The sequence below is a fragment of the Monodon monoceros genome, unplaced genomic scaffold (genome assembly GCF_005190385.1).
Source record: "Monodon monoceros isolate NGI ecotype Baffin Bay Population unplaced genomic scaffold, NGI_Narwhal_1 Super_Scaffold_15, whole genome shotgun sequence".
Lineage (NCBI taxonomy): Eukaryota > Metazoa > Chordata > Mammalia > Artiodactyla > Monodontidae > Monodon > Monodon monoceros.
Window position 1 is genome coordinate 46,970,266 of NW_021703771.1, and position 26,962 is coordinate 46,997,227.

The 26,962-nt window shown below is 35.5% G+C and overlaps 1 protein-coding gene across 1 annotated transcript in view; it reads right to left on the minus strand.

Moving 5' to 3' along the window:
- CEP85L (centrosomal protein 85 like) overlaps positions 1–26,962 on the minus strand; it is a 155,965-nt gene that overhangs the window by 3,458 nt on the left and 125,545 nt on the right. Inside the window, exons 7-12 of the mRNA XM_029223746.1 lie at positions 24,922–25,074; positions 22,555–22,709; positions 18,927–19,044; positions 18,330–18,380; positions 2,822–2,926; positions 976–1,207 (exon numbers count right to left, since the gene is read on the minus strand). Of these exons, the coding sequence (XP_029079579.1) occupies positions 976–1,207; positions 2,822–2,926; positions 18,330–18,380; positions 18,927–19,044; positions 22,555–22,709; positions 24,922–25,074 (814 nt within the window). The remainder of the gene's footprint in view (positions 1–975; positions 1,208–2,821; positions 2,927–18,329; positions 18,381–18,926; positions 19,045–22,554; positions 22,710–24,921; positions 25,075–26,962) is intronic.

Genomic DNA, 26,962 nt, shown 5'->3' on the forward strand with positions numbered 1-26,962 from the left:
ACAGTTACATGTTTCATTTAACAAGTGAGATACTTCGATAAGGAGTATTATTTGGTTTGCCAAAATAACTACTATGAGGCAAGACGGCAGAATCTTTTTGATGAAACTGGAAACAAAACTAGTCTCCACTCAGTCACATATTAACCATATTATTAGGCAATTACTCAATACAAACATGTTGGTACATAAACAGTATGGTCTTACTCCACTCATATCTCCTTACTGAAGTCCATTTCCTCCATATTAAAAAGAGACCAACATGTCAATATTATAATAATTTAGAGCCATGTAAGTTGAGTGTTCCAGCAAAATTAGCACAGACGGGAAGAGACACTAGGATATTCTTGTGGCGGTTCTCACCATTATGTGTTCAGGAAGGCAGAACTGAGGCAGAATGGGTGGGTGTCACATTGGAAGGGATAAAGCCAGCAGGTGTGCATCACAAGGGCAACAGATCTATGGGCCATGAAAACTGGCTCATGTGACAGCATTGGCACTTACATTAGACAGTTGCCATAGAACATACGTAAGAAAGCTTACGAGTACCTTCTCTCAAATATTTTACCAGTGGACTGATGGCTGGGTCATTAATTTAATACAACTGCCACATGAAAGCAAAGAGAATCATTACTTTTAGAAGAGTAATCAGGAAATCACACCCAACTACCATTCCAGTCACATATTAACAGAATCAGCATAGGAAACATCTCCTAGCAGGCACATTTATAGGCATTCTTCTGAGTGGCAGTCCATATCAACTACGATCCTGCTCATTTCTATAAACATAATGAGGCAAGTTCTAGCAATGAAGTAGGAACAGGTATTCAGACCCACAGATTGATTCAGAAATATATAAAGCTAAGTAGGAAAGGAGATAAAAACAAATAGGGAAAAGGCAGCCAGAAGTTCCCGATTCATGAAGACACATTTCTAATTGTTAAGCAATAAAGTAAGAACAAGTCATTAGCCACTTACATCTGATTCCCAGTAATAATGAAAGATTAGGCTCTTTGCCCTGAGCACGCTGGTTAAGAATACTACACAATGCCTTCAAGTCCAACAAACAATAGGACATCTCCTTGAACAGCTGATCAATCACACTCAAATCAAATAGTGGCCTTTTGGAAAGAATGGTCTGCTGCCTGGATTGGTCTGCTTCCTGGCCCTGATCCAATAAAGAGCAGGTCTCTTCTGTTTGTCTTTGGTTCTGCAATGGATAAAGAAAACAAAAATCTGGTTGTTAGAACAGAGGAAAGGTACTCAAAAGCCATAAAGGTTAACAATCCCTCATCCAATTCTATAACGAAAACAGTGGAATATTACAGGCACATTAACCAAATTTAACTGCATACATATAGCAGGAAAAATAAAAATTTTTCACCATTTACTCCTCATCCTGAAAACTGCTAATTAAAGGTAAGTTTAACTAGCTTTCCAGTTGGAACTGTATTTCAGAAAAGCCAAATAGCCTGGGTTGATGAGGAAAATACAAATTTTTACAGACAAATGCCAGCTAATAAATGTAAAGGGAATGATATAATTAGAAAAAATTACTGTTGTTTTAATCATCTAATGATTCAGACAATGATCACTGGTGTAAGCTAAAACCAGCAAGGGAAAGGCTGCTGGCAAACTGCACATCCACACACCTGCCTAAGTATCACCAACCCCATTAACTGCTGACTGCAGAGGCTACAATGTTACAAAGGAAAGAATCAGTCTGTCACCACCTTAACCCAGTGAGATGGGTATTTGTGACACTTACAGTGGGATAAACAAACACGTATAATTTGATGATGTGAACAATACCTACAAAGTATTCGTGCCAAAAAATGTGTGCACTGAATCTAATATCTTTAGCTTTAACTCCTAGCTTACAAGAAATACAGGGGGGAGAGAACAAGATAAACCACACCATGAGGAAGCGATCAGACAAATCTAGGTGTGACAAGTTTACAAGTCTGTAAGACAAAATGCCCAGTTTCTTCAGGGAGAAGAAAGAAACTTTAGGTTTATAAGACAAAATGAAACACAACACACGGTCCTTGCTTGAATGCTGGTTTCAACAGCCACTATAAAAAACACTTGGGGAGCAAGAGGGAGGGGATATGGGGACATATGTATATGTATAGCTGATTTACTTTGTTATACAGCGGAAACTAACACACCATTGTAAAGCAATTATACTCCAATAAAGATGTTAAAAAAAAAAACATTTGGGGAAGAAGGGGGTAATTTTCATAAGACTAGGTATTATCAAACGCCAAGGAAAATTATTATTCTTATTGGGTGTGACAATGGTGAAATGGTTATATAGGAAACTGTCCCTAAGTTTTGGAGATGCATTCCTAAGTATTTAGAGGAAAATGTCATGATGACAACTCAAAAACTAAAATAAGCATTTTTTATATAACATGTCCTTAAATGCAAACCAAGTATTTCATCTCATAATTAAATGAAGAAAGTGTGACCTGTTCCAGTGATGAAGTGTCTACATTGCACCTTCCCTTAAGGATTTTCAAGGGTAATTTTGTTTATATTCAACTTATGCATCATTTGATGACTTTAGGATCTAATCTCTGTATACCATTTGACTTTGCTATAGTTAAGTTTGTGCAATTGTTTCTAAGACATTAGAAATAAAAGTTTGTATTTTAGATTATAATTTTAGTAAGAAACCTAATGGATTTAATTAACTGGCACATCAAAATCAAGTCTTCAATTAAAAAGTGATTTATGAATATGTACAAAATAGGCATTTGCTTTAACTTAAGTAGGTACTGAATCATCCTTGAAAGCTATCTGAATTTCTTTTACTCACATCAAGCAATGTTCTTAATCTCTGAAGGTTTCTTTCTTTCTTTTCCAGCTCTTCCATCATCTTTTGAGTAGTCAATTTTTCTTTAGAAAGCTTCCCTTGCATAGACTAGAATAAAGAGAATTGCAAGCAAAGCATGTTAATGCTTAAAGCAAAATGCAATCAGGTAGATAACCAGGAATACCGGCTTTGAATACTTTAGATGTTCTGACCTCCCTCACCCCTTGGAAGATGATGCCTTCACTTTTCAATCAACCCATATTACTTCTAGAGTGGATAATTCCAAAGCAGGGGAGGAGGGAGGAAGGAGAAAATATCATCTTTACCAAGACAGTTTTTAATCTGGGTAAAACATGTTAAATCTAATGTTGCTGTTTTAACAACTATATTACAAACAGTTCTTATTTTATTGACTTTTGTTTATATATTGGGAGTGTATTAGCAAATCTATACTTTAAAAAAACCCTTTTTCTTATGATTAATAAGGTACAAGATAATAAGATCGTAAGACTATCCCTGTTTTCTATCATTTGAAACAGCTAAACAACCTCTCTCAGTGTATAGTATTCCAAGCTGTGAATATGATGTTCAATTCAGGGCAAACGTCTATTATGGGACCTAGATAAACTAATCTCTCTTAATTCCATTATAAAATTATTCAGACATGATACTATTGTGAGATAATCTTGAGTATACCAAAGCAGAATATAGGATATTTTAAGACTGCTTGGGTCATTTCAGCTTATAAATCTGATTTTCAGCTACACACCAAAGAAGAACTTGCCGTAAACCTTGTACTTATCAGTGATTTTTTTTTCTATCAACTTTTCCCCTTTTAAACCACAAGATCAATAAACATGACTAAAGAAGAAATTTCATTATTTTTTGCTTCAGGTCTATATTTAGTCTCAACTCTGAAAATACTTCAGAATGCTGATGACCTAAATAGCACACAATCTACTGTGAAGGTTTTTTTTTTTTCCCTCACATTATCTCTGGATGGAATAAGAGAGGATAGCTGTCACCGCGGGTTGAGATAAGACTCTAAATATAAAACAGTTTTCTCAGTAACAGTATTCAACCTTGTTGCTTTTTAATTTCATTTGTCTGCTAAACTCTGTAAAAATACTATACTTAATTACTCAAAAGTTGGATACAAATGAATCAAGCTCTATAACAAGTACATTTTCTTCCAGGGAAAACTTGTTTTACATTCCACAAAGATCAATTCCACAGTACAAAGTCACATGGGCTATCTGAAAATATATATTTTTGGATACTGAAATTCCTTTGTAACTGAATCAAAACCCATTTGATTGAATGATATGTTGGGATTTATTTATCTAGCTAAAAACCTCATACTTACTGGCATGACAAGATTATTCGGCTAGAATCCAGAATTCATCCTAAATTTTCTTAAGATTTGTGACTGTTTATTTTATTACAATTGTAGAAGAAAGGCACCACAAATAAACTACTCTAAATCTCATATTTTAACAGTGAAAACAGAACCCAAGAGAGGTATTTTCACAATGCTGTAATATAATTCTTTAGAAGATTATAGTGGTTTTTATTTTTATCATATTGAATGTGACTAATAAGTAGCTAATAAATCTGACTAATATGTTACTGTGTAAGACTAAATTTAAATCAGTGAAGAAAAAGGTAATCTCCATCAGAATAAACCAGAAATGTCTGGTAGTACTGCTGTCTGTCATAAGAAGGAAAATTGAATTGGGGAAATACATTAAGCTTAACGTGTTATCTTGGTTAGGTTCAAAGGCACTAATCAAGTAGCCCTTTAATAGAAGAAAGAGTTCACAGACACATTCTAGTAAGACCAAATGCTGTACAACTTATAGGATAATACTAGGTGTGAGTGCTATAGCTGTCTGACAATAACATTTCACCTAAAAGATTAATTACTTCTCTATCCCAAATTGTATGAAAAAGCACATGTTTAAAGTTTAAGAAAAAAGCAAGGTGAGGGGAATCTCTACTAAGCTTAGAATGGGATTACTGAAGTTAAAAACGAAATCATTTTTAAATGTCTACAATTTCTCTTTAAATTTCCTGTTTAATAACGATTTTTTTAAAGTCTCAGTTACTAATCCACAGGTGTTGATCACAATCATTCTTGCAGTTGAAAGTGATTTTAAATTCATTTCTTATTTTGATGTAAATATCCAGAAACGCTAACCATTTTTTGGCGCATATACAAACAGCTCCAATGAAGGAAAGCCAAACGTGCCTGACTCAGCGCGTTCTATGTACTCCACAAACCCAGTTTAGGAGGAAGTGTTTTGAAAGCCACTGAAGTTAGCAGTTTTACCATAGAAACACAGCAAGCGACCAACCTCACCCCGCCCCACACGCCATACAAGAGTTCCACAAACACATTCCTTCCTACAATCATTCATTTAGCAGAAATTACAGCCAAGCACTATCTGTTCACTGGATGGTACACCAATGAACACAACAGTCAAAACACTTGGTCCTTGTGGAACTTGTACTAGGAGGGAAAAGAGCAAAGAAAATAAACATAATAAATACATAAGTTACGTAGCATCACACACTGGGACTTGCCTCGTGCTTTCGAGAATAAATAGGGCGTGGTGAGGCAGGGGGGTTAAAATCTCAAATGGGGTAGAATAAGGGCTCATGGAAAAAGGTGACAGCTGAGTAAAGTCTTGAAGGAGGTGAGAGACTGTGTCCCATAGGTATCTAGAGAGTATGTTTCAGTCAGTGCAAAGGCTCTGAGGCGGATGGTTTCTTTTCTGTTTGAGAAAAAGCAAGAGAGCCAGGATGACAGAAAAGAGTAAGAGATCAAGTCAGAGAAGGAAGGTGAGGTGGGGAATTGATTGCATAAGCTCTTCTAAGCCAATGTTACAAACTTTGATTTTTAACTCAGGAAAAAATGAGGAACCACTGAAGGGTACTAAGAAGATATGATGTGATCTGATATTTGTTTAATAGCTCACTCAGGTTGCTGAGAAAACACTGTGGGCAAGCAAGGGTGGCAGCAGAAAGAAATAATCCAGATAAAGAATGAGGATGCTTGAACTAGGGTGGCACAACTGTGGAGGTCGGGAGAAGGTGCCAGATGCTAGATATATTTTGAAGAAAACAGGATTTGCTCACAAAATGTAAGGCAGAAGAGAAGTCAAGAATACGTCTTAAGGTTTCCAGACAGAGCAAATGGAAGGGCAGATCTGTCATTAATAGATATGGGAAATATGGAAGGTGTAGCAGGTTTATTATTTTTTGGCTTAGGGGAATAAGAAATTCAGTTTTGAACATGTTATGTCTAATACATCAAGCGGTGACATTGAGAAGGCAATTGGATATACAAATTGTAAGATAAGGGGAGCACTTTGACCTGGAGATAAAAATTAGGGAGTAGTGAGCACACACATTTAAAGCCATAAGACTGGGTAAGATCACCAAGAGAAGTATAAATAGAGAATCCTAGGAAAGAAACAAACCCCTTTTTTGAAATATGACACTGTGTGTGTGTGTGTGTGTGTGTGTGTGTGTATTTTAGCAGTATAACTGACCTACAACACTATGTTAATTTGAGGTGCATGACATAGTGATCGGATATTTCTATACAGGACAAAATGATCACCGTGATATGTCTAGTTATCATCTGCCACCACACAAAGTTATTACAATATTATTGACTATACTCCCCCCACCGTACATTTCACTCCTGTGACTCATTTATTTTGTAACTGCAAGTTTGTACCTCTTAATCTTGCTCACTGGAATATGATACAATATCTTTGAAAGTAATTTACATGTCTTCAAAATAAAGCTTAACATAAATATCACAAATGAAACTAAACTTATCCCTGGATTATAAACTGGAAAAGTTTCTAATAAGGTAATATGTCCAATTTTTATATACTAGTCTACTAACCTGCCTATACATTACAATAGGATTTATGCAACAGACCTTAAATTCAAACAACAAAAACAACCAAAAAAATCTTAAAAAGCAAGTTCCTCTGAATTCTTTTGATTGTCATTTTATTGTACATATTTCAATTATCTAGAAACAAGGTATAAGTCAGTCACTTTAAGTTTATTGCTGAGAACAGTCGAAAGGCTTCATAGTAACTGTTATGATTTTATTAATACAAGCACACTATTTTTGCAATAGCATATGTAACTACACATAAAAGGTAAGATAATAGTGCTACTATCATAAGAAATAGCAATTAATAAAGAGCATGCATACTTAACAAGATAATGGCATTTAGAAATCATTAATAAGAAGACTATATTCTTTTAATAAAATTTAATATTTTTCTCTCAGCACCTTTTTAAAAACTAGTTAAGAAAAGTTCATCTCCTACACGAGGCCATCCATTCGTTCAAGACTGGGCGAGATAGCTGTTTTATCTAGTACATAGAAACCAACACAGAGAGTCAAGGAAAATGAATATGTTCCAAATTTAAGAATAAGATAAAACCACAGAAAAAGACCTTAATAAAAGAGAAAAGTGGTTTACCTGATAAACACTTCAAAGTAATGGTCATAAAGATGCTCACCAAGGTAAGGAGAACAAAGCAAGAACAAAGTGACAATTTCAACACAGAGAGAAAAAGTATAAGATAGTACCAAATGGAAGTCACAGAGCTGAAGAATACAATAACTGAACTGAAAAATACAATAGGGGGTGTTTAATAGCAGACTAGATGAGGCAGAACAAAGGATCAGTACATCTGAAGACAGGGCAGTGAAACTCAGCCAATGAGAGGAGTAAAAAGAAAAAAAGATTGAAGAGGGACCTATGGGACAACATTAGGCAGACCAACATTCACATTATAGGGGTTCCAGAAGGAGGAGCAAGAAGAGAGAAAGGGACAGAAAACTTAAGTGAAGTAATGGCTGAAAACTTCCATAACCTGGGGAAGGAAACAGACATCCAGATCCAGGAAACTAAGAGTTCCAAAGAAGATGAATCCAAAGAGACCCACTGCAAGGCACATTATAATGAAACTGTCAACAGTTAAAGAGAGAGAATCTTACAAGCAGCAAGAGAAAAACAACTTATTACATGCAAGGGAAAGCCCATGATGCTACCAGCAGATTTTTCAGCTGAAACTTTGCAGGCCAGAAGAATGTGGCACTATATATTCAAAGTGCTGGGGTGGAGGGGAGGGAAAGAACTGCCAACCAATAACATTCCACTTGGAAAGTTGTCCTTCAGAATTGAAGGAGAAATAAAGAGTTTTCCAGACAAGCAACAGCTGAAGGAGTTCATCACCACTAGACTGGCCTCACAAGAAATGTTAAAGGGACTCTTTAAGCTGAAACAAAAGGGTACTAATTAGTAACAGGATAAGTATAAATCTCACTAGTAAAGGTAAATATATTGTAAAATTCAGAATAATCTAATGTTGTAAAGGTGGTAGGTTAATCACTTATAAAGCTACTATGAAGGTTAAAAGGCAAAAGTAGTAGAACTATAACTACAATAATTTGTTAATGGATAGACAAGATAAACTGTGGCATCAAAAATATAAAAGGGGGAGGGTCCTATATCAAACTAAAAAGCTTCTGCACAGCAAAGGAAACCACCAACAAAATGAAAAGGCAACCTACAGAATTGTAGAAAATATTTGCCAATAATGTATCTGATAAGGGGTTAATATCCAAAATATATAAAGAATTTATACAACTCAAGAGCTGAAAAAAAAATCCAATTTAAAATGGGTAAAAGTTTAAATAGACATTTTTCCAAAGAAGATATTCAAATGGCCAACAGGCACATGAAAAGTTGCTCAACTTCACTAATCAGGGAAATGTACATCAAAACCACAATGAGATCACCTCACACCTGTTAGGGTGGTTATTATCAAAAAGAGATAAGTGTTAGCTAGGATGTAGAGAAAAAGGGAGCCCTTGTGCACTGTTGGTGGAAATGTAAATTGGTGTAGCCACTATGGAGAACAGCATGGAGGTTCCTCAGGAAACTAAAAACAGAGCTACCATGTGATCCAGCAACTCCAGGTCTGGGAATTTATCCAACGGAAATGAAAACACTAACTTGAAAAGATATGTGCACCCCACTGTTCACTGCAGCGTTATCTATAATAGCCAAGACACGGAAGCAACCTCAGTGTCCCTCAATGGACGAATGGATGAGAAAAATGTGATTTTATATAACACACACACACACACACACACACACACACACAATGGAATATTATTCAGCCATAAAAAGAATGAAATCTTGCCACTTGCAACAACATGGATGGAGCTTGAGCACATAATGCTAAGTGAAATAAATTAGACAGAGAAAGACATACTGTATGATTTCACTTATATGTGAAATATTAAAAAAAAAAACAACTCAGAGATAACAGAGAACAGATGTGTGGTTGCCAGAGGGGAGGGAGTGGGAGCGGGGAGGGAATGAGCAAAGGGGCTCAAAAGGTATAAACTTCCAGTTTTAAAATAAGTCCTGGGGATGTAATGTACAGCATGGTGGCTATGGTTAACAATACTGTATTGTACATTTGAGATGCTGAGAGTAGATCTTAAACGTTCTCATCACAAGAAAAAAAAATTTACTAACTACGTAGTGATGGATGTTAATTATTAGACTTACTGTGGTGATCATTTTGCAACATATAAAAATATCAAATCACTATTTTGTACACCTGAAACTAATGTTATAACAGTTTGAAAGAAAGAAAGTATAGAGTTAATGGTAACAAGATAAGATTTTGGAGTCAGACAAAACTAGGTTTTGGGTGCACAGCTTATGTGTTGTATAATCATGGGTAAGTTATCCAACCTTTCTAGGCTCCAAATTCATCAGAAAGATTTTCCAACCTTGTAAAGTACTGTGAAAATTATGTGGTATATATGTAGACAATACCTTTGGATGCCTGCCTATTCACAAATCCCATGAATCATACATAAGTAGTCATATTTGTACTGGGATTCTATATTCTTGGGTTATAGCTCACCGGGTCAGGCTGAATGAACACTTGACCAAACCTGAGGAAGTGAGACCCAAAGTCTCTGAGTTAGTCTCTGCAGGTGGCAGGAAATGAACTACAGAACTTCAGGGCTGTGGGACAGCCATAGTCTGCCATATGAGTTAAGGAGGAAAGGAAGTCAGTCTGCAGAGAGAGAAAAGAACTGAAACAGAGGGAAATGCGAGCAGCAACAAAGCCTTTTCCTTCCTGAAGCCAGGCTTCATTCCCACCTACGGATTCCACAGATATCTCTGCATTCTTGTAATACAGTATATTCTACTATTTTTGCTTAGGCTAAATTGAATTGGTTCTGTTGCTTACAATCAAAAAGCCTCAATTACTTTTACCTAGTACAAAATATTTATGCAACTAACACTAATTCCTTTCTTCTTATACTAATATTTAAAAGCCCATTTCTTATTTCAAATCACCATGATATACACTTTAAATATCTTACAATTTTATTTGTCAACTATACTTCAATAAAGCTGGGGGAAAAAAAGAGCCCATTCCAGGGACTTCCCTGGCAGACCAGTGGACCAGTGCAGGTTCAATCTCTGGTCAGGGAACTAAGATCCCACATGATGCGCAGTGTGGCCCAAAATTAAAAACAACAACAACAACAAAACAACAAAAAAGAGCCCGTTCCAAATTCAGCATTATGGGTGAATTTTCTTGTGGAAAAAGGTTTTTTTGTCTTTTTTCACTAGTCATCCCCTAGAAGAGTGCCTAGCCCATGGTAGAAACTCAGTTAACAATTATTAAATGACCTGAATTGGTGAATAAACAACAAAATATGAAAAAGTAACTATTTAACACCTAGTTTTGTTTAAGTAAGAATCTGTGTTTACTCATTCAAAACAGTTACTGAGCCTCTTTTATGCACAAGGCACTGTGCTAAGTGCTGAACTGGATAAGGAATGTTCAAAGACCTTAGTGTACCCATTATAAAGCTCTTGAAATAAATGTATCAGAAAAAAAAGGCATTTTATTCATCTCAAGGAGCAAATAATGCCACCACACTGTAGAGTGTAATGTACTAAAAGATTTCACTTTGGAGACAAAATTTCCAAATTGTGCTTCTAGGTAACTGAGCATAAGATGCTTTCCGCAGAAGACTAGTTTCCCAGTGTGCTCCAGTTTAAATATCTTTCATTCCAGGAAAAGACCCTTAAAGCAATTCCCTCCCCTAAGGCTTATACAAGGAAGAAATCAGACTAACATCTTTTTTTCTTTTTCTTGGGACTTTTCACTTTGAGACATCCAGGATTAACGCCCAAGGCACAAACTCTGAAGTCAGACAGACATGAATTAGAATCTCAGCTGTCGAGACCTTGGGCACACCTTTTAAATCTCAGCAGCTTCATGTATAAAAATATGCTCTTTCTTACCTTGTAAGATTACTGTTGAGGCTTAGAGATAATAAACATAAACCAGAAAGAACCGCTCCTGTAACAGGTAATATCATCACTAGCATCATCACTGACACCTCTGCATTTGGCAACAGAGGTTCTATTTCTCGCTTTGGCCTAAGTGTAGACAAATATTAAACTCCTTCTCCTCATTCTTCCATACTGATAAAAGAGAATTTTCAAAATATTTGTAAAACTGAGGAATATGCAAGCACCATAAAAATTGCAATTTTTTAGGTTTCTGTTTAATAATAATTGAAGATAGTGTACACCTCAAATTCCTTTCTTAACTATCACCTTGTTACCTGATATCATTTTAAAAATAATCTCCCTGAGGGCTCTGCTTTCAGCATGATGGCATGAGGAGCTCCTCAGACTTGCTCCCCAAGGAAACTGGTGAAAAACCATAAAATAACACATTTAAAGCTTCTGGAAATGGTTCATACAAGCAAATGAAGAAACATATTCAAGAAAAGCTACTAAAACTCAGAAGAGCTGAAGTCTGTGGTATTTGAAACAAAATCCACTTGATTCCTACCCTCTCACAGCTAAGCAAGATGAAAACTCCAGACTGGAACAGCCAAGAACAGAGGGCGCCCCCTCCCCCAGCTCCTAGTTGGACCGCTGTCTTCCTAGGAAGGGCAGGGCGTCAGCACTTCTCATCTGTAGCTGAAGCTAAGTTCCAGGCAAGTGCAGCCAAAAGGTGGGGGCTCCGTTCTTCAGAGCCCAGGCCGCCTCAAGGGAGGAAGGCTTTACCTGGGGTGTAGCCACGAGAATACTGGGGCCCTGACTGCCCTTACGTTGGCTTCTGGGGCAGGAGTATCCACTGAAAGAGGCAAGCCGAGAGACCTAGAGCTGCTGCACACCCTCCCTCCACTAGCACTCAGCTAGAGTCACTCAGAATCTTGACATTGTTCACACCCACCATGACTAGGCTCAGAGATTTTGCCTGGGGAGAAATAGGCCACAGAACAGAGACCGCTGAAGGTCTCCCTAAAGGAACTGAATTCTTTTGCAACAGAGTATGAAGTTCAATCCTAAGGGCACTCTCAAAACAGCGGGAGATTGTGGCAAAGGCAGTTGGGAGGACAGTGTTAGATTCACTGGAGCAACAGGCTCTACTGTAGGCTGGCTAGCTTGCAAGAGAGAAACAGTAAAAGAGACAGCTGGGAAGGACACTCCTGGGAACAGTAAAAATCTCAAACATTAACCCAGGAAGCCAGTCCTTCAAAGGAACCAGAATGGACCAGTCTATGAAGCAATTTATGCCACAGGGCATTGCTGAAAACAGCAGAGTGTTGGCAATTAACGGAGCTCAACAACTGGTGTGGTCAGAGAAAGAGCCACAAAAGACCACAGATTACATTTATATAAAATGTCTAAGAGCAGGCAAATCTATAAATGCAGGAAGTAGATTAGTGACTGCTGATGCTGAGGAGGGCATGGGGTTTAAGAGAGTGACAGCTAAAGGTGTTACTTTTGGAGGTGACAAAAATGTTCTAAAATTGACTGTGGTCTTGGTTCCATACATCTGTGAATATACTAAAAATTACTGAATTGTATAGTTATTTTTGGCCACTTGGCTTGCAGGATCTTAGCTCCCCGACCAGGGATCAAACCTGAGCCCCCTGCGTTGGAAGCGTGGAGTCTTAACCACTGGACCACCAGGGAAGTCCCTCTGAATTGTATACTTTATATGGGTGAACTATAGGGTGTGTGAACTATATATCAATAAAACCGTTATTAAAAAATCTGCACAATATTAAAAAAGCACCACTTGCCTGGGTTCCTTTTCTTCCAGGTCATGATTTTCTCAGGCTTATAAAGCAAGAGCTACCAAAAGAGTTTAAACGTGCCATTACACACCTAAGGTTAGTGTCTCAGAATTAAATCCTTTTTTTTAAACTTAAATCTCAGTCTTTCCAGTCAAGTCCCACTTGTGGTCCCATGAGCAAGCTGAGGATTGTACAATACTTCCTAAAGGCTCTAGGACTAGGACTACTACTGGGCTATAAGGAAGAACTGCCTAGAGAACTTATTAATAATACATTATTTCAAGCTTCACCCCAGAGATACTGACTCATCAGAGTCACAGTGGGGCCCAGATATCCGTATTTTAGAAAGCATCCCAAGTACTTTGAATATCCATATAGGTTTGGTGACCACTCATAGCACAGGCTCAAGAATACTCTTTCATGATTCAAGTGAGCTGACTCCCTTCCTGCAACTTCCCACCTCAGACACAAAGAACTGACTTTTCAAAAGTTAAATCCACCTTTTACATATCTTATTCTAAGATTTTAATTAACAACTATACTGTGCACACAAAAGGCCTATACACTAAAGATTTTTTCTCTTTGTAAGTACAAAGACTAGAGAGAAAGCTTATTTTTTAAAAATCTACTTTTCCTTTGATAGAATACATATTTTTGGCTGTTAGGATTTTCAAAAATTAGTATTGATTTCTGATGAGAAATTTTCAGTTTTTCATGCATTATATAAAGCATTTACACATAGGTAAAATTTTTAAAAATTAAAAAACTTTGGGAAGAAAGAACTTCATGTCAGGACACATTACAAAACTAGGATAACATAAAAAATGGAGATAAAATCACACGATAATAATGAAAAACATTAAATCAATATTTATTTAGGTTAAAGAAAAGTTATATTCTGCCTGTATGACACTGTATTGGATTATGATCCATTTTCTCACCATATCTACTGAAAAAACCTGTTTGATGAAAGCTTTAATAAGAGAGATTGCTAAAAATTGGAATAAAATCTTCTGAGGCTGTGGAAACATCTTCTCTTGAAGCGTTATAAATAGGACATACTGTCACAGTTTTGAGATTGGTGGTCCCAACCATGCCATTAAAAGTGAACAGTCTTAAAGACTTTTAAAAGTGTCATTCTTACTTTGTAATATTATAATCATTCATTGATAGCTGTCAATTCAGAAAGGCCATCTAAATGCGTAAGTTCTTTTAATGAGAAAACTTTTTAACATGTTAGAGAAAACAAGTAAACATAACAAACTTTTTTACTTTGTATCTCCTCTGCCAAAAGATTACAATGATAACATAAAGATAGCAGCTCACTGGAAACAAGGTTATAGGGGTGAAATGTCCTTTTGAGGGATAAATAGGAAGGAAGGTAATAATGCCCAGTGAAGAACTCATTCACATTCTGACTGTAGCCATGTTTATGGAAATGATGGGAAACATTCTACTGCAAAATGTCTTTTTATAGTATATATATTGACAGAAGAAAAACCTGTAAGAGGAGAAGTCAGTTTAGCTACACTGGTTTCGTGGATATAAGGAAAGGCAATATTTCTAAAGGATCAATTACTAATCAAGGTATTCATGCCAGTTAACAGTATCATCTTGATGGCTGAACAAAATAGTAGATAAATCTGTGTTTTTATAACACTGAACTCAATTTCAAAATCAGCACATACTGTTATATGAAGTAAAACTTTTTCTATATTCAACAACAAATACAATATAACTAGTAGAAGACTGATTTCTCCCCAAACCTCCAAAGTTGTGAATCAATAAACTTGCCACTGACCTAAACCAGGTAAGTATTTACCTGAGTTCTGGTGCAAGGTAGTAAACTACATGTATTTTATTTTCTTTTCTTAAATTTATTTATTTATTTAGTTTTGGCTGCATTGGGTCTTTGTTGCTGCACGCGGGCTTTCTCTAGTTGCAGCGGCCGGGGGCTACTCTTTGTTGTGGTGCACGGGCTTCTCACTGCAGTGGCTTCTCTTGTTGCGAAGCACGGGCTCTAGGTGCGCAGGCTTCAGTAGTTGTGGCTTGCGGGCTTTAGCACACAGACTCAGTAGCTGTGGTGCACGGGCTTAGTTGCTCTGCGGCATGTGGATCTTCCTGGTCCAGGGCTCGAACCTGTGTCCCCTGCATTGGCAGGCGGATTCTTAACCACTGAGCCACCAGGGAAGTTCAATAGTTGTATTTTAGTTTTTTTTTTTTTTTTTTTTTGGTGGTACGCGGGCCTCTCACTGTTGTGGCCTCTCCCGTTGCGGAGCACAGGCTCCGGACGCGCAGGCTCACCGGCCACGGCTCATGGGCCCAGCCGCTCTGCAGCATGTGGGATCTTCCTGGACCGGGGCACGAACCCGTGTCCCCTGCATCGGCAGGCAGACTCTCAACCACTGCGCCACCAGGGAAGCCCAATAGTTGTATTTTAAATATAGCATTTTCACTCTATAACAATGCCTTATTTTTACTGCCTATAAACTGGACGTAATAAACATGGCAAGGGATTTTATTTTTTGTGTCATAAAATTTAAGCTATAAGAATAACCTGCATCTACCCAAGGCAATGCAGTACTCCAAATCAGCCAAACGAACTTCTAACAAATTTGATCTTCTCAACAGTGTGCAGGGACAAAAAGAAGCAGTGAAACATGAAACTTGAATAATACTAAGTTGGCTTTGTCTACTAAACACCCAAAAATGGAACAACTTCCCAGCACTATGGAGGAACAAAACACGCAAACTACAATGGCAATGACATTTTACAATAAGTTTAATACTATACTAATAGCTAAAATGCATAATTCATGTTAAAATTGGTTGGGAAGTTCTCTGTTGTTCTTAATTATAAAGTATTTTGTGTTATTTTGGCTATGCCAAGGAATTTGAAGTAATATAAAACAGTATAGCATGTTGGAAGGACATCACCATCTACATAGGACTAAGGTTGGCCATTCTTGATGTAAGCAAAAGGAAAAGCTAGGAGCTTTAAATAATCAGTAATTGATAGGAATTGCTCTATTATGTGGTTCAACTTGATGACATGCCCATTGACTATAGTATAAAGCAACAAGAATACTTCTTCAACCCAGAGTGTTCTCCTTAGGATTCTGCAGTTTCCAATGCTAGGTAAATAATTAGTATTCATTTTTTCAGAAGAGGCAATATTCTGAAAATTTCATGTTTTTACAGATTACGCACTTTTTATATCCATCACAAACCACCAAATAACAAATGAAACAAAAAACCTAGCCTTCTCAACTGTGAGGGCCCCAAAATAACAAGTTTAAACAAGTAATGTTAAGCAAAAAATTTTCTCATTATCTGAGGCATATTTGTCTCCATCTGTAATTTTCAAGATATTTTCAAATAATATCTTGGTAAATACATGGAGTTTAGTTGGCCAGTTATCAACATTTGCTGTCTCTCTCTGTGAGGAAACTATATCCTAGACCTATAAACCTAGATGGTCACAATGGCTAAGAACAAAAAACAAAACAAAACAAAACAAGATAGGCTTTGCTTCCAAAGGTAGACAATAGAATTAATGAGTATACTGTCTGGGCCCAAATATTTGGAAATAAATGTACCTCATTAATTTGACTTCCATTCTGTAATTAATTTGAAGAAATAAAAGAATGTTAACTCAAGCATTTTAAGAACAAAGAATGGAATGGCACATAATTATATATTCTTCTACATATTCATTTATATATAGTCATATCTAAATGTGACTAAAGACTTGGTTAATGTGTAAGAGTAAATTGCATTACGAGGCTTCCACAAATGGGGAAAATGCACATTTCAATTAATACAAATATACACTAAACATCTATAATGTGAGAGAGAGTATGCAATAAATCCTACAAATAAACAAATTAAAAACAATAAATCCTACATGTTTTATCCACCAAAATTTCAATGCCAAAGGACAAAGTTGACTGTCCTTAATTTGTATCGCGATAACTTTTATTAGATTTACCTCCTGGATATTGTTACCAAATGAAAGAGAAATTCCTTTCATTGTGGTCTATGATAAGAAGTCAGATAATAATGGCTGAGGGAATCTAACCATCTCGTAATTCGAATGGCTTGTAGAACAACTGAAGGAATACACACTAAAGAGTATAACCTCTGTGAATCAATCCAATAAGCCCACACACTTGTTGAATTGGACTAGTGTTTGACTAAACTGATAGATCACTTAATATGGCCAAAAGACAAAGCAGATTGTCCATAAATTCTGACACTCAAACCATTACGTTTTTCTTTTTTACTTCCAGTTTTGAGAATACTCAAATTAGGAGATATAAAAATAATTTATTCAGCAAAATTTGTCCAATGGTTTTCTATCACACAAAGAATAAAATACAAAGACATATACCTCTATGTGATCTGGCCCCAGGCTACTGTCTACCATCAGTCACCTCTCACTATATCTCACAATCACTGTACTCCAGACTAGCAGCCTTCTTGCTTGTCTTAGAGCACACCAGGCACATTCAGGGCACTGGCTTCTCTCTTTGCCTAGAATGTTCTTCCCCTGCTTATCTTCATTCAGAACTGTGTTCAAATGCTACTTCTTCAGGGAAAACTTCATGACCACTGCATATAATGCAGCACGATCTGTCATTGCCCTCTATCCTTTTTTTTTTTTTTAAATAATAGTACATATCCGTACTTGACATTATGTCTCCATTTTCTCCATCTCACCCCACTAGAATGGCCAGGGACTTGCTTTGTTCACTGATGACTCTCCAGTGCTAAGAACAGTGCCTGGCATATATGCAGGGGCTCGGTAAATATCTGGCAAATCAATAAAAGAATGAAAATCCACTTAATCTACAAATTTTGGTTTATATTTTGGGTCAGATACCCTAAGCTCTAGATACAGACACAAATATGCAAAGTGTCATACTTTGATAATACAGAAAAATAATATATAGAATTATTAGGAGGGAGAGCTCTTGCTGAGTTACAATGGACTAAAAACAGTTAATTGTCTTTAATTTTAGATCACTGATGACCTTAACCAAATGTGTTCTCAGTAGTAGAGATAGACTGCACCCAATTGAAAAGAGGAGAGGTAAGGAATAGAGAAGAGTAATTTTCACAGTTTTTGAAGAACTGATTTACCAAGTATCATTTTCATTCTAAAGAACTGAAAGATTAATATTAAAGAATTTGCAATGTCACCTCAAGTGTTATTAATATGTTCATACAAAAACATATATGCTTTGATATATTTTAGATATGCAATTACTAAGAGTAAATCAGCATACAGCTAAATTAAAATAAGCACAAAGTATTCCTTACCTGAATTTCTAAAATCATTCTGTCAATCTCATCTTGTTGGCTGTCTATTATCTACAACATAGGAAATATATCAGTCTGAATCAAATTTTTTTTTCCATTGCTTTTTTGGAAGTACCAAATTTCAAGAAAACAAAAGCACAGGGAATTATGAATTTATTTTTTTTAAATCAAAGTGTGTGTGGGTTTTTTTTAACAAAAGTATTCATACAAAGTATCCTTTAAACAGCCGTATGATTTGGATCACACATATGTAAAACTGCAAACGTCTTACTCTAGCTCTTGATAAAACTTTAATCTTTACAATTTATAAAAATAAGTTTGAGACAGATTTTGAATAATTTAGGACGGAAAAAGATATCCTTTTGTTTTTGCTAAGAAATAATATAACTTTAGTTTGGCTTTTATTTAAATTTAAATTAAAGTTACTTAAACTGCTATTTTCTTTCCTAATAAAAACATTCAAACTAAAAATTCCATAAGCTATTAAATATTAGCAAAAATATAAATCAAATAAACTAGATAAATTATATATCTATGCACGTATCTATATAGTATAGATTTCACTATCAAATATCATTATTAAAGACATATACTGACCTTACTAGCATTCTCATTTTGTTTTCTCAGGTTATCATTTTCATTCTGAAGCTGTTTTGCATCTAACATGGGAAGGCGAATTCCATCTTCAAGGCATCTTTCTACTTTTTGCTGCAAACTGTTTTAGAAAGACATAATTATATGAAGAAAATAAGCTCTCTGTGCTGATTTTGGTAGATGAATGAAGTCTCTTCTTAGCGTCTATAATATTTTTTAAGCAAGCAATAATCAAGACCTACAGACAACAGATGACTAAGTTTGAGTACCTATATTTCATACAAATAAGAAATATAACGCAGGCAGATTATCTTTTCAGAAATAGCAAATACGAGACCAGAGTCAAGAGTTGCTTAGTATGTGACAACATTAGGCCCTGGTGAAGTCCTTCATGACCCTAATCTGAGCTCTGCAGTCTAAGCCGTGTTCTTTCCCTCTCCCCCAAAGGAGAGTTCCTTGATTAAGATGATTGTGGTAGGGAGCCTAAGAATACAGATACACGTCTTTTGCCCTGCATTTTGAGTTCAGCAAAAGTTTGTTTGTAAAGATAATTGTTGACTAAATCAGCAGAATTACACTTCTCCTTCATTAATATGAGGAACAATCTAGTTCCTTTTTACAGTAATCTGCATTTCTATCAATAACCTTTCTTATTTCCTTCAGCATTTTTACTACCTCCTTTTTGAACTTGGGATCTAGTAGACGAGAGGTCAGTTTCATTCTTTATTCTTTCAGGGAATTCTCTTGATCTTTTCATTGGGAGTGGTTCCTCTGCTTCTTCATTTTACTTATATTTCTCTGACTGTATAAGTTTAGAAGAAACAGTTACCTAGTGGTCTTGAAGGGCTGTTTTTGTGGGAGCATGCCTGTATAGCCTGCGTGCGTCTAACATTTTTGATGCGAGGGCTGTTATTAGTATGGATGCCCTGCCACGTCTTTCCTCAGTATGTGCTGCCCTAATGGGTGTGATTGGTGTTGTGGTGACCAGAGTTTGCACTGGATGCTGAGTGGGGCCTTCTGTTTGAAAAGCAACAATCCAATATATTTATTCCTTGACCTAACAGTTTCTTATGCTATGCTTGGCACAGAGTTGCATTTTAGAAGAGGAAACAACAAAAGGAAGCCCCTCTGGTATATTAAGAATAAAAGACAGGGTGCAGGGTGGACGTTAGCTTTGAGAAAGGAAGAACAGTATTGTTTGGGTTAAAAGAAACTATGCTATTAAAAACAACGACCAAAACCAAAACATAACAGCGAAGACACCTAGGAATAGTTCTACTTTAGCCTGTAATCATACTCAACAGTTGCAGCCTACTAAAAGAAACAGACTTGTTATAATGTGGATTTTGATATTTTCATTATTTTTCTTCTTTCAAGTATCATGGCTATCGTGTTTTCTCTCTCCCCACCCACCGCCCAAAAAGAAAAACTGCCATATCTAGTCTGTGGACAAAGAATTGACAGTCTTAAATAGTACAATAAGGGCTTCAGATGTGTTCATAAATAATGGCACCAGAGAAGTTTCTACATATTATGAATGTACTGTACTGATTTGTAATATATTGTTACTGGTCATAAAAGTATTTGCTTTTTCAGTCTAAAAGTAAAAAAATACATTATTTCTATCTCAGAATAAGTTTTTGTCTCAATTCAGTGTGAAGACACTACTTCTATGTATTTATAACATTTCAAGAAAAATAAGTTACATGAAAACTATTAAGGTCTCTCATATTAAAAAGAAAACAAAAGAGCCAGTGATGTGCAGGGAAAAATATACTCTGTCATGTAAAAATATCAAGTATTCTTTCATGTATATATTCTCATTTTGTTTACGTTATGAAGCATGCTCACTTAGAAAAGTAATAAATCTCTTTAACGGCAAAGGTACCAACTATTGCAATTCTAGGAATCCCGTCCACATATTTTACTTAGATTTTCATTTCTAAATGGAAAAGTTTTCTTATCTCATTTTTAAATCCCAAAAGTTCTACGTATTCACAAAGCAGGAAACTTGTAATATTATATAAAAACAGATCAATGTAATGATATAATTTACAGTTACATAATACATCTTACGTTCTTCTGGAACTTAAGGAATACTACATCATATAGCTGAGGAAACTGAAATAACACTCCTACGCCCAAGTCAACTGACACTACAGCCATACAAGTACTGAAGAATTTTAGAAGGCCTTCTTCAGTCCCTTATATCTATTAGAAATCAAGAGAAAGTTCCTGGGATGATGTCATATCAGAGAGTATCAAGGTAAAGTTTAGCATATGGAAAATGGATTCTCAAATACACTATACTAAATCTTTCCAAATCACGAATACTAGGCTCAATGCTCTCCAAAAACCTAATAAAAGACAAGGTATAAAATGATATTAAATATGTAAAAGCACACAATGGAACAAAACAAATTATTTTCAGGTGTTCCTAGTTCTACTCATAAAACACAGCTTGAGTTTATGATTGTAATGCCCTATAAAACAGAACAAACGCATTACCTCTTTTCATTTTGTCATAAGATTAAAGAAAAAGATATGTGGTTGAGTTAATGGAGGTCAGGAAGCTGTTTTGAGACTAGAGAATAGGATATAAGATGTGGAGTAATAAAAAGAAATTAAAGACCAAGAAAGCAGAAAACAGGAGAAAAATAAAGGTAGAGTCAAAGGTATATGGATTTTTTTTGGAGCTGAGATTAGAAACACAGAAGACTGAATTGTCCCAGAAATCAGAGGTTTTCTGCACTGAAATCTAAGGAAAAAAAAGTAGACCAGGCATATTTAAGACTTTGAAAATAGCAGTAAAGCAATATTAACATGGAATTATCAGGAGGATTTTGACTAAAAAAGTGAGTTACATTGAGTTATATATAATTGATAGAAGCATAAAGAGTGCCTTTATTAAATTTAGTTTTTTGCTGCTTTGTTGTCTTCTTCTTCAGGATAGTGTTATCTACTTATAGTTGATAATTTATTAAGGTTTTTTAAGTTCTACAAAACAGTGTACGTGTAGATGCATATATAGCATAGTTTTCTAGGTTTTTCATGAACCCAACATTAATTTTCCAGCTTAAATACATTAACAAAATATACTAACAAATAATATTCACTGCAGTTCTAACTGTATTAAATTCGAAGAGACCTGTGAGGCAAGAGATATGTGAGTAAACTCGGAAGGTGCATGGCAAACGGCCGCATCTGTTACTCTGCAGTCAGGTGAAATGGGAGCCAATTACTTCACTTTGACATGTCCCATTAAGGAGTGCAGTCCGGCTGCCCCTCTTCTTGTTACTTAGAATTTTTACTTATTCTTTGACAAAGCCATTAGATAAAGGGTTTGTGTTAATGCTTCCAGTTTTCAATTGATGTTTTTTTTTTAGAAAACTATTCTCATCTAAAACCTACTCTTATCTAAAACCAAGGTGTCAGTATGTTGCATCGCACTGTTAAATCACAACTGAGACAACCTGTTTCGATGACATAATACTTCTGGTTCTCAATAATACATCTTTAAGAGAAATAATAGAGTACTAATTATAAATTAACATATTTTAAGTGAAATGCTTTATGACAAATAAGGAATAACTTAAAAATAACATAAAAGAATTACTGAAGGTTTTCTTACCTCTGAACTGTAGTTACCAACTCCTTTTCTTTCTTTTTCTGGCATATTAGCTGTGCCTCATTTTCTTGACACTGTTTTTTGAACTCTTCAAGCCTTTTTTCCATTTCCATCAAAGTCTCTTGCAAATTCTTGTTTTTTTCTTCTAGAACTTGAAGCTAAAGAGAAATTTTTTAAAGTTCATGACACAAAGAATATTAAATATGTTCCTACTAGAAATTGATACTGGGTTCTCAAGAATTAATAGACTTATGGTTAAAATTACACTATCTTCATTTCATGGATAGCACTTAACACTTTATCTCTTCCTTTGTGTAAAGGGAGCTGAGAGAATGAGATTATGGAGAAGAGGAGAATAGGGTCAGAAATTTCTAGAAGACAGAGAAAAGTGAATGATCTCAATTTGGGGATATTTTTAAAATTTTAATTGTGGCAAAATATACCTAACACAAAATTCACCATCCTAACCATTTTTAAGTGTACAGTTCAGTAGAGTTAAGTACATTCACATTGTTGTAAACTAATCACCAGAACTCTTTTCATCTTTCAAAACAAACTCTCTACCCATCTACCTCTCTGTCCATCTACCTCTCCCCTCAACCCCTGGCAATCACCCTTTGACCTTCTTTCTCTATGAATTTGACTACTTTAGGTATCTCATACCTATTTTTCTTTATCTTTAATCTATTTATCTTTGCTTTTTTTCTTTTTTAATTAAATGTCTCCTTTTCAATTCCTAAAATAATCATTTTTTTAAAATTTTATTTTATTTAATTTTTTATACAGCAGGTTCTTATTAGTTACCCATCTTATACATATGTCAATCCCAATATTTATCTTTGTGATTGGCTTATTTCACTTAGCAAAACGTCCACAGGTTCACCCATGTTGTAGCATGCGTCAGAAAGTCCTTCCTTTTTAAGGCTATATTGTGTGTATACATCACGGTTTGTTCATCCATTCACCCACTGATGGACACTTGAGGTACCGTTTGGCTATTGTAAATAATGCTGTTATGAACATGCATTGTGAATAAACACCTGTTTGAGACTCTGCTTTCAATTATTTTTAGCATATTCCCAGAGGTGGAATTCGTGGAGCATATGGTAATTCTATTTTTAATATTTTTGAGGAACCATCATATGGTTTTCAATAGAGGCTACACCATATTACATTACCACCAACAGTGCCTGAGGGATTATAATTTCTCCACATCATCACCAATGCTTGTTACTTTCTGCTTTTTAGATATTAGCCATCCTAATGGGTGTACTGTGGTATGAACACATGTTTTAAAATCTATAGTCCTCTCTGTTCCTGCTCAAGCTCCTGTGGGTCCTTCTTTAGTTCCTTCATGATATCACCCTCTGTTAGTTTTACAATTTATAAATTAATGTAAACAGAGATTGTATTATAGGTCTAGAGTCTACAGAATAATGATACTCCATGGATTAGATCAATGATTCTCAACTGGGAGTGATCTCTCTCAACTGGGAGTGATCTCTCTCCCTCCACTCACCCCAGCAGACATTTGGAAAAGTCTGCTGACATTTTTGGTTTAGGGGGAAGGGAAGAAGCAGTACTATTGGCATCCAGTAGGTGGAGGCCAGAAATGTTGTTAAGCATCCTTTAATGCACAGGACAGAATCCCACAACAAAAAATTACCTAACCTCAAATGTCAAGAGTCCTAAAACTGAAAGTCCCATGATTAGTAAGATTTTGAGAAAAGACTGAAGGGTAGGTTTAATGGATTTACAAATAAGGCTTCAAGAGGATAGGCCTCACCAGAGTTAGTAGAAAGATTTTGGATGAGGTACTGCTAAGAAAGGAAAATGGCCAGAAGAGAAGTCAGAGGAGTGAATGGAGGTCATAGATTAAAGTATAAGAAAGAATTTATAGAAAGATTAAGAAGAATGATGAAAACAAAACAAGTATCTGGAAAGATGGTCAAAAAAAGGTCTTGTTAAGCCTTGGTGGATCCCACAGAATACTGGGAAAAGTCAGAACTGAGGTGCATGAGTGTGTGTGCATGCGGTGGGGTGTCACTGGTTTAGAAACTACCTTTTAGAGTAGAACAGTAAGTGAGAGAGTTAAGACAGGTTCATTAGGAAGGAAACCGCATATTAATTAAGAACAAGAAAGATCTATTCATGCTCAGATGAACAAAGTTTCTAATTAAAGTTAATCCTAAAAACAGCAATTAAGCACACAGATTTAACTTACAATTAGCCAAATATACAACTAAAATTTTAAATTATAAAAATTTACAAAATGAATGAAAAATTATAAAAATGAAATGTCTAAAGAGTCAACTTAAAAAAGAATATGTTTCCCTCTTATTTAAAGATCAGAATTTTATTTCATGTTACCTGTAGACTCTGACTCTGTACATCATCAAGAGTTGGAAGATCAGCCAGATACTTTTCTAAGGTCTCAATTCTTCTCTGCTTTTCTTTATTCTGTTCAGATTCCTTCTGGCACTTCTTTTTCAGGCTACTGATGTATCTATCTCTGGTTTTAAGCTAAAGAAAAAGATTATGAAGCTTCAGTGGTTTTGTCAAAAAACAGTAATATAAAAGCCAACATTCTAATCTTAGGCATCACTGAATTCACCAACCGTTCCAGATATAGTTAACACCAATTCCAACTTAAGTATGATTTATCTTATTTCATAGATTCTAAGATTCACATTTCTCTCAAATTCTTGTATCATTGAAATCAAGAGTTTTGAAATTTTTATTTGATTTTACAATTGATGATATAAACTGCAGTCAGGCAGCAGTAATGATGTAGTTTTTATTGCCTGCACGTGTGCAAATTTGGTCAAGGCTATTCATATCTTTGTCATTTCAACAGTATTATGTACATGTTGAAAGTGTGTTGAGTTTAAATCATATTTAAAATACCTTTGAAATATTACATTATAATTTGGCATTGAAAAATGTTATTGGGTACCCAGAAAGAAAGTTTCAGGGAACAACTGAGAAATCAGTGAAGCAAGTATTCATCTCTGGAAGGATGACTTTAATTTCTTATTTATTGCAAAGTTATATGCAATGTTTTATGTGAATTAAGACAGGAAGATATCTATAAGTAATTACAGCTGTTTTGTTACTTACAGACTTACAAAGGAATCGCTTATCTTGTACTAAAGCGAAGCAATCAAAGCCAGGGCACTTACCAAAATTACCAAATACTTAGGAACAAATAATGGGACTAGTGAGACTAATTCATACCTCAAACAAGACTACTGTTAAGGCATTGTGTCAAACTGAACTTGCATTATATTCTCTTACTATATAAAATAAAGATGTGCCTTACCATTAATGTCATCTTAGGACTGATGAAATATGCTAATTGAACACCTACTATGGAATACATACAATTCATGATCTTTAGTAAATCCCAATTTGTGTAGGTTGAACCTCAGACTTTTATGTACTATTTTTTTTCACCTTTCCACCTAAAACATACGATCTTTAAATTTTGTAGATATACTATCTCTAAAGCTCTTTCATAATCAAGATCAATTAAAAACAATGTATATACAAATAGTTGCCTAAAAAGTAAACTCCAGACTCACATTTACTTTAATTTACCAGTCTTCCAAACATTTAACATTCTTTCAGAAGCGTACAGCGTTCTAAAATATCTTTATAGCCTTTTCTCATATTCACCAGGGAAAAAAGTACGAGCAATTAGTATAATGGATTACTCTTTCAAATTTTATTAAAGCTAATGCTTGTCCACAATCCAGTTTCTTTCATGGCTTATCTAACTTATTTCAGGTCCAGTGTATAAAAACTTTTATTAAAACAATTTCAATTGGAAAAACAAAACACAAAACAAATATACACTACCGAATGTAAAACAGATAGCTAGTGGGACGCAGCCGCAGAGCACAAGGAGATCAGCTTGGTGCTTTGTGACCGCCTAGAGCGGTGGGATAGGGAGGGTGGGAAGGAGGGAGACGCAAGAGGGAAGAGATATGGGGATATATGTATATGTATAGCTGATTCACTTTGTTATAAAGCAGAAACTAACACACCATTGTAAAGCAATTATACTCCAATAAAGATGTTAAAAAAAAGAGAAAAAAACCCCCAATTTCAATTGGAAAAACAAATGACATCGCATTTCATCTATTCATTCCATCAATAACGTTAGGATTCACTTAGGTCCTTGGGTAAGGAGCAACAATGGTAAAACAGACAAAACCTTTTATTGGGGCTTTCTTAGGGCTAAAATCAAGTATGCTGGTGTGACAATTTAACTTTTGACCAATCAGAACTCACAGACTGTTGGCCCTGGTCGTGACCTGAAAGACCATATAATCCTGCTCTTGCCTTAGCAAAAGACCCTGTAAATTACAGAAGCAAACATAACTACCAGCCTATTTTTACTACATGC